The sequence below is a fragment of the Rhodamnia argentea genome, chromosome 8 (assembly GCF_020921035.1).
Source record: "Rhodamnia argentea isolate NSW1041297 chromosome 8, ASM2092103v1, whole genome shotgun sequence".
Taxonomy (NCBI): domain Eukaryota; kingdom Viridiplantae; phylum Streptophyta; class Magnoliopsida; order Myrtales; family Myrtaceae; genus Rhodamnia; species Rhodamnia argentea.
In genome coordinates this window covers 8,804,124-8,818,272 of record NC_063157.1, presented here as the reverse complement: position 1 = coordinate 8,818,272, position 14,149 = coordinate 8,804,124, and the positions used below count along the sequence as shown (strand labels likewise).

The following is a 14,149-nucleotide window of genomic DNA, read 5'->3' as shown; positions in this document are numbered from 1 at the left end:
ACCTGCCACTCTTAGCATCAGCTGGTCTTCAGCCTTTCCTGTTCCCTGCTCTCAAAGCATTTCAAATCAGACCCATCAAATAGCGGGTATTGTATATGCAGCTTCGGAAATACTGCCTTTTGAGAACCCAGATTTAGGCTGAGTAATGAGTACTCAATTCGTCACACTGAGCAGACTGATTTCCCCCATCCCCAACTCTCTGGAAAACCTCAGAACATCTTCCGTCATGCGCAGAAATACAACTGAAGAACAGCAAGCACCGAGACCGGCAAATGACGCAAGATTTTACGTTGTACGAATGGTTTATATCAAATGTAAAATGTATGCGACCTACTCTGTGTTTATCCTAAAACATTTCGGGTAACACCTCGTATACTCAGACAAGAAAAGTTCTAATGCAAGTCGTAGCCATCCTCAGACCACCCTAAGACATGGAGAGGATAGAACAAAGCCTAACGGAAGTAAATCGAGATTTGAGGGATATCAATGTCATTGCCCTCGTCATCCTCGCACGCCACTACGACATCCAAGTGGCGACGGTACGGAGGCACTTCCAGCTTTGCTACTTCTCTAGCCAGATCCACAACCTTCCTGTCCATTCGCTCCTGGTGCCTAGGGAACATACTATTGTACAGCAAGCAACTTCCGCAGGAAATGCTATAGGCATTTAGGCCCCTATCTTGAAGCCACTGCATAAGCTCCCTCAAAGTCGGGTTGTTCTCGACAACCCACCTATCCCAGACAGTCCAGGTCATATCACGGTGTTTCACGGCCTTGGGCGGGACCGGCTCAGCTATGGAGAATAGAGGAATTGCCAAGTTAGCAAAGGTGTTGCGGTAGTCCTCCAACTTGTGCCCTCTATCGAGAACCTTGTACAGCTCCAGACAAACGAGTCCAGTGGCCATCGCAGTTGAGGTTGCGATTGCTGGGATGACTCGTCCAGCAATAAACTTGGCTTTAAGCTTGTCCACTTCTGGAATGCTGTAGTTCCTAGCCCTCATGTTGGCTAATGCCGCTATCAGGTCCATGTGATAGTTTGTATCATCATCCTGTATATGACAGAAGGTGCAGTATTAAGGGCTTTGACTAAAAAAAGAAGGTTAATATATGAAAGAAATCATCAATGATAGAACCATTCCACCAATAGGAGTTTAGCCAAATAGAACGGCAGGAATGTATGAAAAGAGTGATTCCTACACACCTTCTCAAACTGTATGGGTTTCATCCTAAAACCAGGAGGAAGGTTCGTGCGGCAGTGCTCTAATCTCGTAATAAGGTCATTAATAACCGCAGCATCGTCGATAGATGCCACAGAGACACTGGTTGCCTTCTCATCTGTCACAATATTTGCATTTTCCTTCGGCTGAAAGTCTGGAACTCTCACTTTGTTGACAGCTTCAGCCATTTTCTTAGCATTTTTGGCCCAGTCAGGAACTGGGATCCCAAAGGTCTCTGCTCTAAGTATTGATGCCGCCATAACAAAATGAAGGTGCCCAGGATCAGAGACCGAGAACTGAAGTGCACGAGGGAAACGCTTAGGCGCAGACCAGAAAGGAGCTCCAGTGCTGGTTAAAGCATTTTCAGGAAATGTATATGTCAACTGCTTCACACGATTAGTGAAATAATCTTCAAACCTGGTACAGCAGAAGCAACAAGTCAGTCAACAACCTAATTTAAGCTTTCTACATATTCGTATGAAAAATGATCGTGATGAATGTGAAAAAAGAGTACTTCAGACGCGCCCAGGGGATGCACTCCTCAAATGTCTCGCATCTTTCCTCGTCAAGGCACTCAAGTACATGTTCCAAAGTGTCTCTTGCCTGTGCATCGCCAGCATTGATCATTGCCCTGGTATACTCCACCGGATTAGATAAATAAGCATTCACTTCAGCTGGAGTCTTCTCAAGCAAACCCTCAAACTCAGATCTAGCCCAGGCCAGACAATGGTCAATATTATGTGGAAAAGAGTGCACGGTGCACATTGGTGCTTGTTTCTCTGGAGGATCTCTTGAGGCACCATAATTTTCGGTGAGATGAGGAATAACCATTTGAGTGTTGCATTTGGCACCAAGTGTTCCTGACTCAAGAAGTGGTTTTTGAAAATATAAGCACCTTTGATCTACATAAAGCCTAGCATTGACATTGTCTAGTGCATTGATCACAACACTCAGATTTTCCCAGAAAGTGTCATCAAAAACATTCTCCGTTTCTGGTCCAACACGATTCTGCAAAGCTTCAACATTAAGGCGAGGATTTATTGATGTTGCAGCTGAAGCAGCAACAGTAGATTTGGCCTGTCCAATATTCCAATCACGAAACAGGAATTGTCTGCTGAGATTGCTCTTCTCAATTACATCATCATCAGTGACAGTCAGCTTCCCATGCTTGCCACATGAAACGCCCATGAGGGCAATATTCTTTAGGAACTCACAACCCAACGCACCAGATCCTACTAGAAATACTTTAGCATCTTCCATTTTCTTTTGCAGTTTGGACCCAAACACAGAAACCTGTGCATCATAACGGCTATTCCGAGGTTTAAGATCATCAAGATCCAGTGGTTCCGTCGGCAATGACTCCACCGAATCAAAGTAGAAAAACTGCAAAGGGTTAATAGAGCCATCACAGCAATGAGTAGTCAGATTTCCACATCTTGACGATAGCCAAATGCACTAATACTGTCTGTGTGTTAAAAGGGAAAAAACACACCTATCAAACAGGTAAAACTCTGGAAAGGTCCATAAATATGGACTTACAGACAATGGACTGTGTTTAGGCAATAATCAAACCGCTAAACCCAGACAATCGATGGGAGATGAAGCCATAAAATCTCAATCACCTCAACCGAATGAAGTTCATAATATGAACACTCAAAAACACTTCAACAGTAAGGGAAGCAATAGCACAATTTTCACTTAATAGATTCATGCTGCGAGTGAGAAGGCTTTACCTGAAAGAGCGGATGAAACTTCCCTGAGCATGCCTTTACAACCTCCTGACCCACAACTCCCCCAAACATGGCAGCCATTGGATTTAAAACTGCCCTAGAACCAAAAGCAAATTGTTGCAGAAGTTGCGGGTTGATATCTTCCAATTTCCCATCTCCCAAGCTCTCATTTATACCACTGGCAACAGATATAAGCCTCTCAGCATCCTCTTCCGAACCAGAAACAGGATAACGCCCAGACTCTGCCACAAACTTATCAAGAGCTTGAAATGCCAAATGGAGGAGAGGAGGACGATCAAACTTGGAAAAGTCACTCAAGAGAAAATCCCCGGGATCTTTTATAGCTTCCTTCAGGGGCTTAAACTTTAGTACTTTAGGCAGTTTCACTTGGGTTACAATGCCACCTTTCTCATAAGCTCCAAAATTTGTGGTATCTTCCTCGAGAATAAAAGAATAAGGCCTAGCACTCTTGATCTTCCTTGGCTTTCCATCATTCAATTCAGTCATTCCATGAACTTCAGAGAATACAACAAGGTCGCCATCTTGAAATTCAAGCCTTTCATCATCCACACATGACACTAGGGCAGGATTGTCATTGCTGATGGATGCAATTATGCCTGTATGTGGTTCCTCTCCATCGACATCAAAGACAGTGAACTCTGGTCCAAAATCACAGAATACAGAGCCAAAAAGGCCACTAACTTCAGCTTTTATGAAAGAGATAGGCGGTTGATGAGTATGGCAATAATCATCGAACTCGATGGCCTTCTGAAGATCAATATCTGTAAATACAACGGCCTACATCACCCAAAAACAAAACAGACAAATTAGGTTCTTCAATTACCAATTGTTGTTTACATTGCATGCTATTTTTTTCTAAGTCTACAATTGTTCACTCAGTATATTTAGATGTTTGTCAGTTTGCATAAGTTGTCATTCCCCTAAACTTTGTTTGACAAGAAGCAAGGAACAGCAATTTATTGCAGGGATTTATCTCGAGAATAGTGAGAATACAAGCCATAAATCTAAACATCTACAAACAAATAAAGGTAGAGGAGCCAATCAAATCAAGTGATATGATCAATGTTCTCATCAGACTCCAGAGAAAAAGACAATGCAAAGGCTGCAGTTCCCCCTTCATTGCTCTGTTTTTCCCAAAAAAAAAACAACAATAAATTTCTGTAAAGTTTGAAGGAAGCCTCATCGGTCACACATATGCTGAGCAATTTAAATACAACATTTCAAACAAATTTACCTTCAGTTGAAATCTGCACAAATCATCCACGTGCATAAGTACAACTCGATGTTGTCAGATCGATTTATCAGACAAGCAGATAAAAACTGAGCATGTAAGAAAAGGATAATGTTGAACTGGAGACTCACGCATCTTTTTCAGCAATAACTAAATGAAAATAAATGGTATATCTGAACAAAGTGAAATATTGTGAGAAAACTAGAGGAAGGTTGCCCAGTTAGGTTGAGCTCCATGAGTCCTCTATTCCTCTCGAAAAATGGAGCAGAATTCAGTTTTTCAATTCCAAGTACCCACTCATATTTGACATTTTCCGCTAGAAGTTCAATTAGGAAGGGGAGACACTTTCAAATTGTACATTGAGGCACGGTAAAAGTGGATTCCCCCATTAAGTTCATCTCCCCATAAAAAGAACACGCAAGGCAAAACAATTTCTCGCGCACTCTATGTCATAACATGCATCACATGTCTTCACACCCTTTAACCATCAATTAACAAGAAGTAATGAACATGAAACAAGCTCACATCCAAATTCAATAGAACAAGTGCATTAAGTCCCAAGTCCCTTTTTCTTCAATCCAACAACTAAAGCTAACGCCCAAGAAACTACGAAATATTTCTACGAAGACTGCAAATGTCTTGTCCTTGGCAACAAATCACATAGGCTATCTGATGTATTATCGGGATTCGGGAGTACACTTCTTCACCAGTCAGTTAGCAATATTACTTATGATCTACGAGAGACGTCCCATGCCTTCACAAGATTCAAAGCAGATGTGTTATGCAACAGCAGAGGTGTAATACATCAGAACTTAAAACATCTTATCTGTTTGGCATGGCTGTATCTCGTGGTCCTTGGAACTATACATATAACTTTTGCATTTTGTTGCGCTACAGTGTTGAAACCATAGCTAAAACCAAGAGATTTCTCAATGGGTTGTATTTATTAACAAATCAAGTGTTTTGCACAAGATTTATAAGTCAACTTATTTCTTCATCACTAAGCTTTCTTGTACCCTAAAATTGATGAAAATATAGAAGTTTTTCTATGTAGAGGCTAGAAGCTAGAAGCCTAGAACAAGAGAACTTACAAAAAATATGTACTTTGTTTGATTAAAATTGTAACTACTCGAACTCTGAACTACTGCTTTTGAAACCTTACCATTCTCCCTGTTGTAGATTTTTGAAAGCAAAAACTACTTTCCAAAATAACCCCCAGATACCTCACTCAATTTATTTGTATAAACTACAGAGACCGGTCATCGATGTCCTAGTATCAATTCAGGCTCTGTTGAACTTGATCAGGAGATGGAGTTAGAAAGGATATGGAAGGCAAAGAAGGACATGATTTGTGACTATAAGGAAAGAGAAAGCATTCAAGGCTTGATCAAGCACAATTGTTTGACAGGATTAATATTAACGACCTCAGTTGAATAAAGCTTGTGTTGTTGTTACTTTATGTAATCCCAATTAAACGTTACTCTATCAGATGTTACTGAGTAAGTACCAGTGAATCGTAGAAACTGTTGTGGTAGTGTTACAATGAGATGCCCGCTGTTTTGCTTTAAGACACTATCTACACTCCTGCTAAGAATTATACTCATTGAAGGACGCAGCAATAACCTCATTAGCTTCACTTAAGTTGTCCTAGTAATTTACTAAAGCATTGCGTAAACTCATAGCCCCTCATCAATAAAAAGTAAGACCACCATTTACTAGCTAGTAAAGTTGCTAAAAATGACCTCTTCTTACCTCGGGGCAGCCGATATTAATATTAACGCAATGAATATAACTACTTCTTTTGTCTGGTATGACTATTAAGAAGCGCCAACCATCAATAGCCTGATGTCCTCATTTCTCCTACATCCATGTTTACGATTGGTTGCAAAGATAAATCTCAGAAACCAGGGTTTCCAGTATTTTTTCATAACTCATATGCCACCATGGACAATCATCATGACAGCTTGATAAAATAAATGGCGACCTAGCCAAGTAACGACTTTCTGAAGAAATAATTACGACCAAAGAGACATGTAGATTACCTGGAAGTCAGAAAGACGCTCTTTCGTCAGTTTTGATGTAAGAGTAGTAACAACAACTGCGTTATTGAGCTCTTGCAATTTCTGTACTGAGGCAAGTGCCCTGTTCTTACCAACATCATTTTCTGAAAATAGAAAATTGCCTGACAGATCCCACAGTTCCACCAGTCCTTCATCATGCAAGGTCACTGACTTGACACCAGCAAGAACAAGATTCTTCGCTGCATTAGCGAAAGTAAAGTCAAGAAACAAGAATAATGTCCAGATCGACTATGTGTATCACAATGTTATGCAATGCTGACAAGCAATAAGACTGGGATGGAATGACAGATCTGTAGCATACTTAACACACAGTCAAAGGGAGGCATACTCTATAGGCAACGATAACATGGTTAGTAGGTGACATTACCAAACACCACTGTAGTTAAGATACCTAAAATGAAATTTCAAAAGAAACGAGCCAGATTATTCTCGTACAGAACCATATTCATCCTCTTTTCTTACTATAGCCGAATTGAATTTGAAGCTCTCTATGAACCTTACACACTTGAACCTGTTCAGAATGTAAACCTCGGTGAGAACACAACAAATCGAACATTTACTAAAAGAAGAACTAGCCACAGAACAGTGATGTCGAAGTCGACGTTACCGTCAATTTATAATATATAGGACTAACTCTCGAGAAATTCCAATATGCTCCAGAGAAGAAAGAGGTAATGAGAGCAAATGCATGTATAGGTAGGTATTACGCAAATGGTAAGACAATGACCAAAAAGGCTGAAACTAATAGTCCAAAAATGAGAGAAAAACTTAACGCGTCACAATTACTGGATGCGCCGTTAAGTAGAAGATTACGACATGCTGAACTTAATAGAATCGCATACATGCTATAACAGGACAGCAACAATCTGTTTCAGCTCATACATACCAATCTCGGCACCGAGGCCTTGCATCCCCGAGACCAGGACATTGGAAGCGAAGAGCCGCCGCATAGTCTCGCGTCCATAAACCGCGAGCTGCCGGCTGTGCAGATCCTCGTCGATATCCGTCGGCATCGAGTCCCCCAAAGCCATGATCGGCGCCTCGTCGGTGGTTCCGCTCACACGCTCGCTGCTGCCGTTGCCGCTGTTGCTGATCGCGACGTCCAGGCAGGCGTTGATCTTGCTGTTCTGCGTGGCCGTCAGCTCGGGAGGTCCGAAGCAGTCGATGCGGTTCTTCTTGAGGAAGGAGACGCCTGACGAAGCGCTGCTGTTGCTGCCGCTGTTGTTGACCTCCTCTCCTCCTTCTCCGACGACCGCTCCTTCGCCCGCTCTCTTTCTAGGAAGCATAAAGTGCAGTAAGCTGCTGAACAGGCCACAAAACCCCATGCACACCGTCAACAACAACAACAACCACAACACCGACGACCACGACTTAGAAGAAACGAAGACTCGCACACAGTCGAGGCGAAAATCGCAGGCGCGTTCGAGAGCTAATCCCAGCAAGATCGGCGCCAGAACCGCCGCGAGGCACAGCCCTACCATTGAGCTGAACTTGAGCATGACAGATTCGATCCTTAACGACCGACGCGAAGCAAAGTAGAGATTGATCGCGATTGAAGGAGGAGGAGTAATCCAGAGAGAGAGAGCGGGGCAAGTGGAGAGACGTACCGACGAGGACGGAGGATGGAAGAAGAATGGAATCTTCGAGAAATGTGGGGAGAGAGAGAGAGAGAGAGAGAGAGAGGTGAAGACGATGGGAGGAGGTGGTTGTATTGTGCTTTGTATGGTACAGCGACGGGGTGGTTTTGCTTTTGAACTTTCTCCTCCCGGAGAGATTTTTCTCAGGAGATCGGTGACGTGGCGGCCTGAAGGGGCTCATTTGGAGTTTGACGTGTGGACAGATTTCGGGTGTCCCGTGCTGAAATCGGGTCGGCCTTCTTGATTGAAATCCCCGACCCGACGACGGTTCTGAAATTTCATTTGCAACATTGCTGTCACGCTTTCTTTTTTTTTTTTTTTTTGGTCGAAGCTGTTATGCTCTATTGAAGAGTTTATTTTTTTTTGTCGATTTCACAACGTGGAATTTAATTGTGATCTGGTCATCATACTCATATTTGTGCTGCACAATTAGCATGGGATGCATCTGTTTTTTTTTTTCCCCTTTCCCCGGGACTCGCATGTATGTTTGACTATTATAGTGAGTCAAATTTAGAGATCCATAGTAATTTCGAAAATCACATTTGAGAATTATCGGCGTCGTGCTCATTAATTTTCTATCAATAGAGCCTGAAATGGGGGCGTTTCTTCGTCCTCCTCGAGAAAAATTTTCCGCTGGCCGAATCAATCGCCGGCGGAGGTTTACTGCGCTGCCCGATGGACAGAAGACCATCTCTTGAAATTTGAATTCTGTCGAAAAGGCACATGAAGTTTTATTTCTCGTCCATGAAATCTCGCAGATCAAACTCATCCAAACCATCGATCGTGGGTCTACACCATCAACGGTTCGGATGATATCGGTCCAAGTGATCTTAAGACCTTCACCAGTAACACCCGATATAAACGTAATCGCTTTGCAATCAGACGGCGGTCTAAGCGAAGGAAGAGAGTTGCTTTGAACACCAAGTGGGGTCCCCGCGAGTGGGCCCCTGGAGAGTTCTTCCAAGTGAAGTGGCTTCTAGATTAGGAGATGAGCAGGCATCTCTCCCCATCAAAACAATTCTAGCAAAAAAAAAAAGCACGTATTCTTTCTTTTCCTAGATTCGATGCCAGAGCAACCGTCTTAGAATAAAGTAAACAGGGAGGATTAAAGAAAGATTAAGAAAAGCGGGACTAATACGACCTAATCTAATGTCATAAGTAATTAGATGAAGATGTGCCTCTTGACGTCGATTGCCAGCCCGTTGTAAGAGTCCCAAATCAAATCAACAAGTCGCGTACCTCAGCCCTTCGCACCGCACTCATCGCTAAGGAGCAGCTATCTCGTGAAGCTGTGTTCGAGCAAAAGGAGTGGCATGACGTGTGCGAAAAGCCAATTGCTTTCTCATGTCGGAATCGACGGCTCCATCTCCCCGGACCTTAAGCGGGGGTCGACGGGCGGCTCAAGATGCGAGATGCACAGTGCGCCTCGTTGGAGCCGAAATCATCCGGCTCTCGCTCGAGAGTCGCCGGCGGTCATGCAATTTTCGGTTTCGTGACAGGTCGCGGGCGGTTCGATCGGACCTGAGACGAATGAATGTCATGGCTGGTTATAGGGAGCTGAATCCTTTCGTCCTAAAAACTGGAAGGAAAGGAAATGACGACTTTTGTTGGGCCTTTCTAGAGTTCGAAAGCAAGTTCGCAAGTAAGGCCTGTCGAACGGATGATCCCACAAGGCCTTTCGCTCCTTCTATATGGGCTTTGACAACGGCAAGCCCAAAAGCATATAAAACGAGTCCCCCTCACCAATCAGGTGGACCCCATCATCACTCGACCGGCCCTGATCGGAGAAAATTTTTAAGTGCTCCCGAAACACGACGGCTCTGCCCACGCTCCCGCCCAAACTAACTAACCTGTGTGTATACAGGCAGTTTGGCCGTGCCGGCGTGAGCATGCCACCTCGACGATCGGGATGCCTGGGCCGGACTCACACCCTAGCACAGTTGGGCCCGGGTTTAGTCAGATTATTAGCCCTAATGGGCCAACCTAGGCTCAATTCTTTTCTTTTCTTTTCTTTTTTAAATTGAGATGAGTGTATTGAAAATTCCAACACTCGTTACGAAAGTGTAATTGAGTCATAAAACTTTCAAAATGTATAATTGAGTCTTAAAACTTGCCGGAAAAATACAATGAAGTCCTAAAACTTTCAAAAAGTGCAATCAACGAAAAGACTTGATCGAACCAATTTGACGAGTTTTAGAATCTAATTGCACTTTTACGACAAGTTTTAGGACTTAACTGCACTTTTTGAAAGTTTTAGGGCTTGATAGCACCTTTTATGGATCTGGCCTTTGAGGTCTGCAATTAAAAGTTTTTGGAGCCCTAAGGCCCCAAAAATGAAAAATGCCAGTAATTCATCGAAAAAAAAAACAAATTGAACAACCAATGATTGTTGGGTAAAAGAAAAAACTCCTCTATAATGCTATGTTTATTCTGCGAAAAATCTTTTCCTAGAAAATATTTTCGTCACTTTCTAGTGTTTGGGAGCGGAAAATCAAATAAAATATTTTTTGGCCAAAGGGAGTCATTTTCCCAATCTTTCTCCGTAGGGCTCGTGCCCTGTGCCCCTCGCTTTGCTCTCTCTTCAATTTCTCCTTCTCTCTCCAGAGTTGCTCCTTTCCCCATCTTTCTCACGCAACCAATAGAGCCGCTCCTCTATCGAGAGCTTCTTCGTGTCATCTCTAGAGCCGCTCCTCCTCCCGTTGTTGCCTCACGCTTCCCTCCTTGTCGTCCCAGAGATCGCTGCCATCGCCTCCTTCATGTACCTCCAAGGCTTCTTCAGCAAGGTCGAGCTCGCCTGTCAGCCACAGGCTAGGCTCGACTAGCTAGATTCGGCGAGCTCGACGCCTTGCTAGAAGTCGGCGAGTCACGGAGAGCTCAAGGCCTTATGAGTCGGTAGCAAGCAACTCGCCAGATCCGGCAACCTCAAGGCCTCGCGACTCTGCGGTGAGCTCAAAGCTCGCCGATTTGGCGAGGCACGAGCTCGCCTATGGCCGTGGCTGATGGCCGGCGAAAGAAGAAGGAAAAAGGAAAAAAGTAAAGAAAAAAAAATAAAGTTAGAAGGAGCGCCTAAAAGAAAATCAATTCCATATCAAACGGCAGAAAATATTTTTTTATTTATTTTCAGGTTTCAGCTAAACTCCAAAAAATACTATTATTTTCATGGAAAATAACTTCTCAACAAATATTTTTCAAAAATGTCTCATTTTTCGCGAAACAAACGGAACCTTAGTCCCTCCCTTTCTCATTCCCCAATTCCGGCTCTTCCCGACCCTCTTGTTCTCTAAAATTGTTTGTCAAAGTTTATTTTGATTTTCTTTTTCCCTAGGATGATATAACTACGCTTTAAATATTGCAATGATAAACCATGATGACGATCACGACCATTTTCTGTTATCCCAGTTCAATATTAATTTCAACAGGCAAAACTCGGAGAACTACCAATAAAGCCCTAAACTCATTACAATCGTATCAATTCAGTTTTAAATCTTTTGATTTTGCTAATTGAGTCATATACCTTTTATATTTGTGTCAATTCAATCCATCTGGACAAATTTAACTAGAAATTGCTGATATAGATATCAGCCGTACTACGCTGGGCAACCATGGTAGGGGAATGACATAGACAATTTTTAATAATATTTTAATATTTATATTCTTCTTTCTTTCCTTTTTCCTTGTTTTCTTTTATTTCTCTTCTCTCTCTTTTTTTTTTTTTTTTTCCTCTAGCCAATCCAAAGACCTCGGCGACTCCGGCGATCTCCGGGAGCGAGGGCCGGCAAAGTCAAGCGAGGGCATGCCTCACCCGGCCCCTAGTGAGGCCAACCTCACGGGCCCTCACCTCTTACTAGTTGCCGAGGTCCGACGACAGGCTAGGGGATCGGTGTCGGCCACGCCACATAGGATGACCGGCATTCATATTAGCAATTTGTAATCAAAATTGATCGGATGAATTGAATTAACACAAATATAAAAGACTTAGAACTCAATTAGCCAAAAAAAAAATTATGACTGTATTAAAACAATTGTGATAGGCTTAGGATTTTTTTCGATAATTTTTCCGCAAGACTCACCCAAGTCGTTCGATGAGTCCCAGAATCGTTGACACCTAAATTTTGAGTTCTTATTTAATCATTTATGGCATAAAAATTAGGGACTAACATTAGTCCTTAGCAAAAATGTTAAAATCATTTTCATATAGTTATTAATTAGATTAGTTTATTTTAGCATGCACTTACATTTGCATTTTGAGTCGGATCGACATCGGATGAAATTAATTCAGTTTGGATTAAGCTCGCAAGAATGTGAAAATCAATCAAGCTGATATCCTCCATGCGGTCAAATATCATGAAGGATTGTACGACAGAATGGGATCTTTGGGGCGTGGAATTTTTTGAAAAAAATGATGATAATGAAAGGGGGCGTGAATCAAGAGGGAAGGGCACACAGGTGAATACCCGAAGAGAATGGAAGGAGAGAATTCAACTCTTCTCGCACGTTGATCCATCGTCGCTACCTCGCGCTCCAAAGCACTCCCCCTTGTCGGACCTTGATACCGGAGTCTTTACTATTGACGCCATTGACCCAGCTTGGTGTTTCTACCGATCCATTGCTAAATCGGGGACGCTCGATCGTCTAACAACGACTCTCGACACTTCGTTGAGCGTCCCGAGGTCCCTCGCCTCGCAATCTTTCATCGATCTACGACGGAGCTTGAACCGGAACCACGACGATCTATCTCCGGAGAAAGCCGCGAAGCTGCGGAACCTCGAGAACCACAGCCACCACTATAGCTGAATTGAACGCGAGTCTCGCCACCGTGCGCTCTTCCACAGTGGCTCGTGCCAACGAAGTTCAGCCGTTGTTCGGGGGGAGGCTTCAATCCTTCGTGAGTTCTAGTGACAATTAATAGAGTCATATGTTTGCCCAGTGTTGGTTGACCAGCGAATCCCATAAAGTGCTAATTTTTTGGTCAAAATCTCATTCCGCATCATAGCCTTTATTATTATTAAAGAATCCAGAAATAGTTGAAGCTGATCCTACCATGCGGAGCTTTTTCTAATGGCAATTTGGTGAGTCTCATCAAATGGAGATCTGCAAAAAGCATTCAACGTTGCCACACCGCCGAAGGTCCGGTCATGTGTTCATCCGAGCCCCGTAGCTGTTGACGAGCTCTAGTGATCCGCAAGCCTCCCATTGGCTCGACTTCGAATTCGAAAAAGAAAGTTTTTGTGGCTAAGGTAAGATTTCTTACTCTAAATATCATAATATTTGCTTGCCTTTCTTTGAAATCATTGCCTATCACTCGTTACATATCTCTAATATTGCAAATTTGATTAGTGATTTCTAATCAGTAACTTACCACACAATCGAATGGAATATTCGAATAGGTAAGGATCCGAGTTCAATCGTTAACCGTAAGATTACGGATTAAAGATTGGGTTCGAATATCGCGGAATATTTTCAAAAACCGGTTGAGATATCCACTTTCTTGATTGATTTGATTGGCATAATATCTTTAAAATGAACATTCTTTTGCATAATATTTAAAATTCTAAAAGCTATTGCATTACATTTTTGATAAAAATTGCATCCTTAAATTAAAATCATGTAGATATTCTCACGTTTTATTTAATTTTAGAATGAGTTAATTTAGATTTGCATTCTAGTATAAAATCTGCATATTTGAGTTGATTTTCATGTCTAAAATAATTTATCTTTAATATGTTAGGGATTAGGCAAACTTAAACCCTAAAATATGCAAGATAATTATCTTTAGGCATAATTTTATTTACGGTCATTCATTAATCCGAAAATACAAAATACAAAAAAAATAAAATAAGCTTTATATGTCATTTGCATGCTAGGTTTAGATCATATAGAATTTGCATGTTTAGGTCTTCAATTAATTCGTAAGTCATGTAGTCAATTTAATTAGACCGTAACATCATTTGTACATTAGTTTCATTTAATTGCATGTCATCTAGGTTAGTCATGTGGTTAATTAAATTAATTTCATCTGCATGCTTAGGATTTCCTTGCATTTAATTTAATTCATTTGCATCTTAGATTAAATTCATGCATTGCATATAGGTTAGTCTTTATCCCATTAAAAAGTAAAAATTCAAAAGTGAGAACAATTTGTCTTGACGTATGCTTTCCACAATTACCTTGACTTACGGATGTTCAATTAATTGATTGTGCAATCGCATGATAACATTTGTTAGTGACTTAG

General features: G+C 42.0%; 1 protein-coding gene across 3 annotated transcripts; it reads right to left on the bottom strand.

Moving 5' to 3' along the window:
• Positions 1–202: 202 nt before the first annotated feature.
• Positions 203–7,996, bottom strand: LOC115736795 (ubiquitin-activating enzyme E1 1-like). Of its 3 annotated transcripts, none has more exons than XM_030668661.2 (7): positions 7,888–7,996; positions 7,167–7,582; positions 6,242–6,459; positions 2,951–3,745; positions 1,732–2,600; positions 1,202–1,634; positions 203–1,049 (listed from the first exon to the last, which is right to left on the bottom strand). In XM_030668661.2, exons 2-7 carry the CDS (start codon positions 7,564–7,566, stop codon positions 453–455), a joined length of 3,312 nt encoding a protein of 1,103 aa, XP_030524521.1. In that variant the 5' UTR covers positions 7,567–7,582; positions 7,888–7,996; the 3' UTR covers positions 203–452. The 3 variants fall into 3 exon arrangements, with proteins under 3 accessions (XP_030524521.1, XP_030524522.1, XP_030524520.1); XM_030668662.2 differs by having other exon boundaries at positions 7,167–7,579; XM_030668660.2 differs by lacking the exon at positions 7,888–7,996 and having other exon boundaries at positions 7,167–7,881.
• Between the last annotated feature and the right edge of the window lie 6,153 nt (positions 7,997–14,149).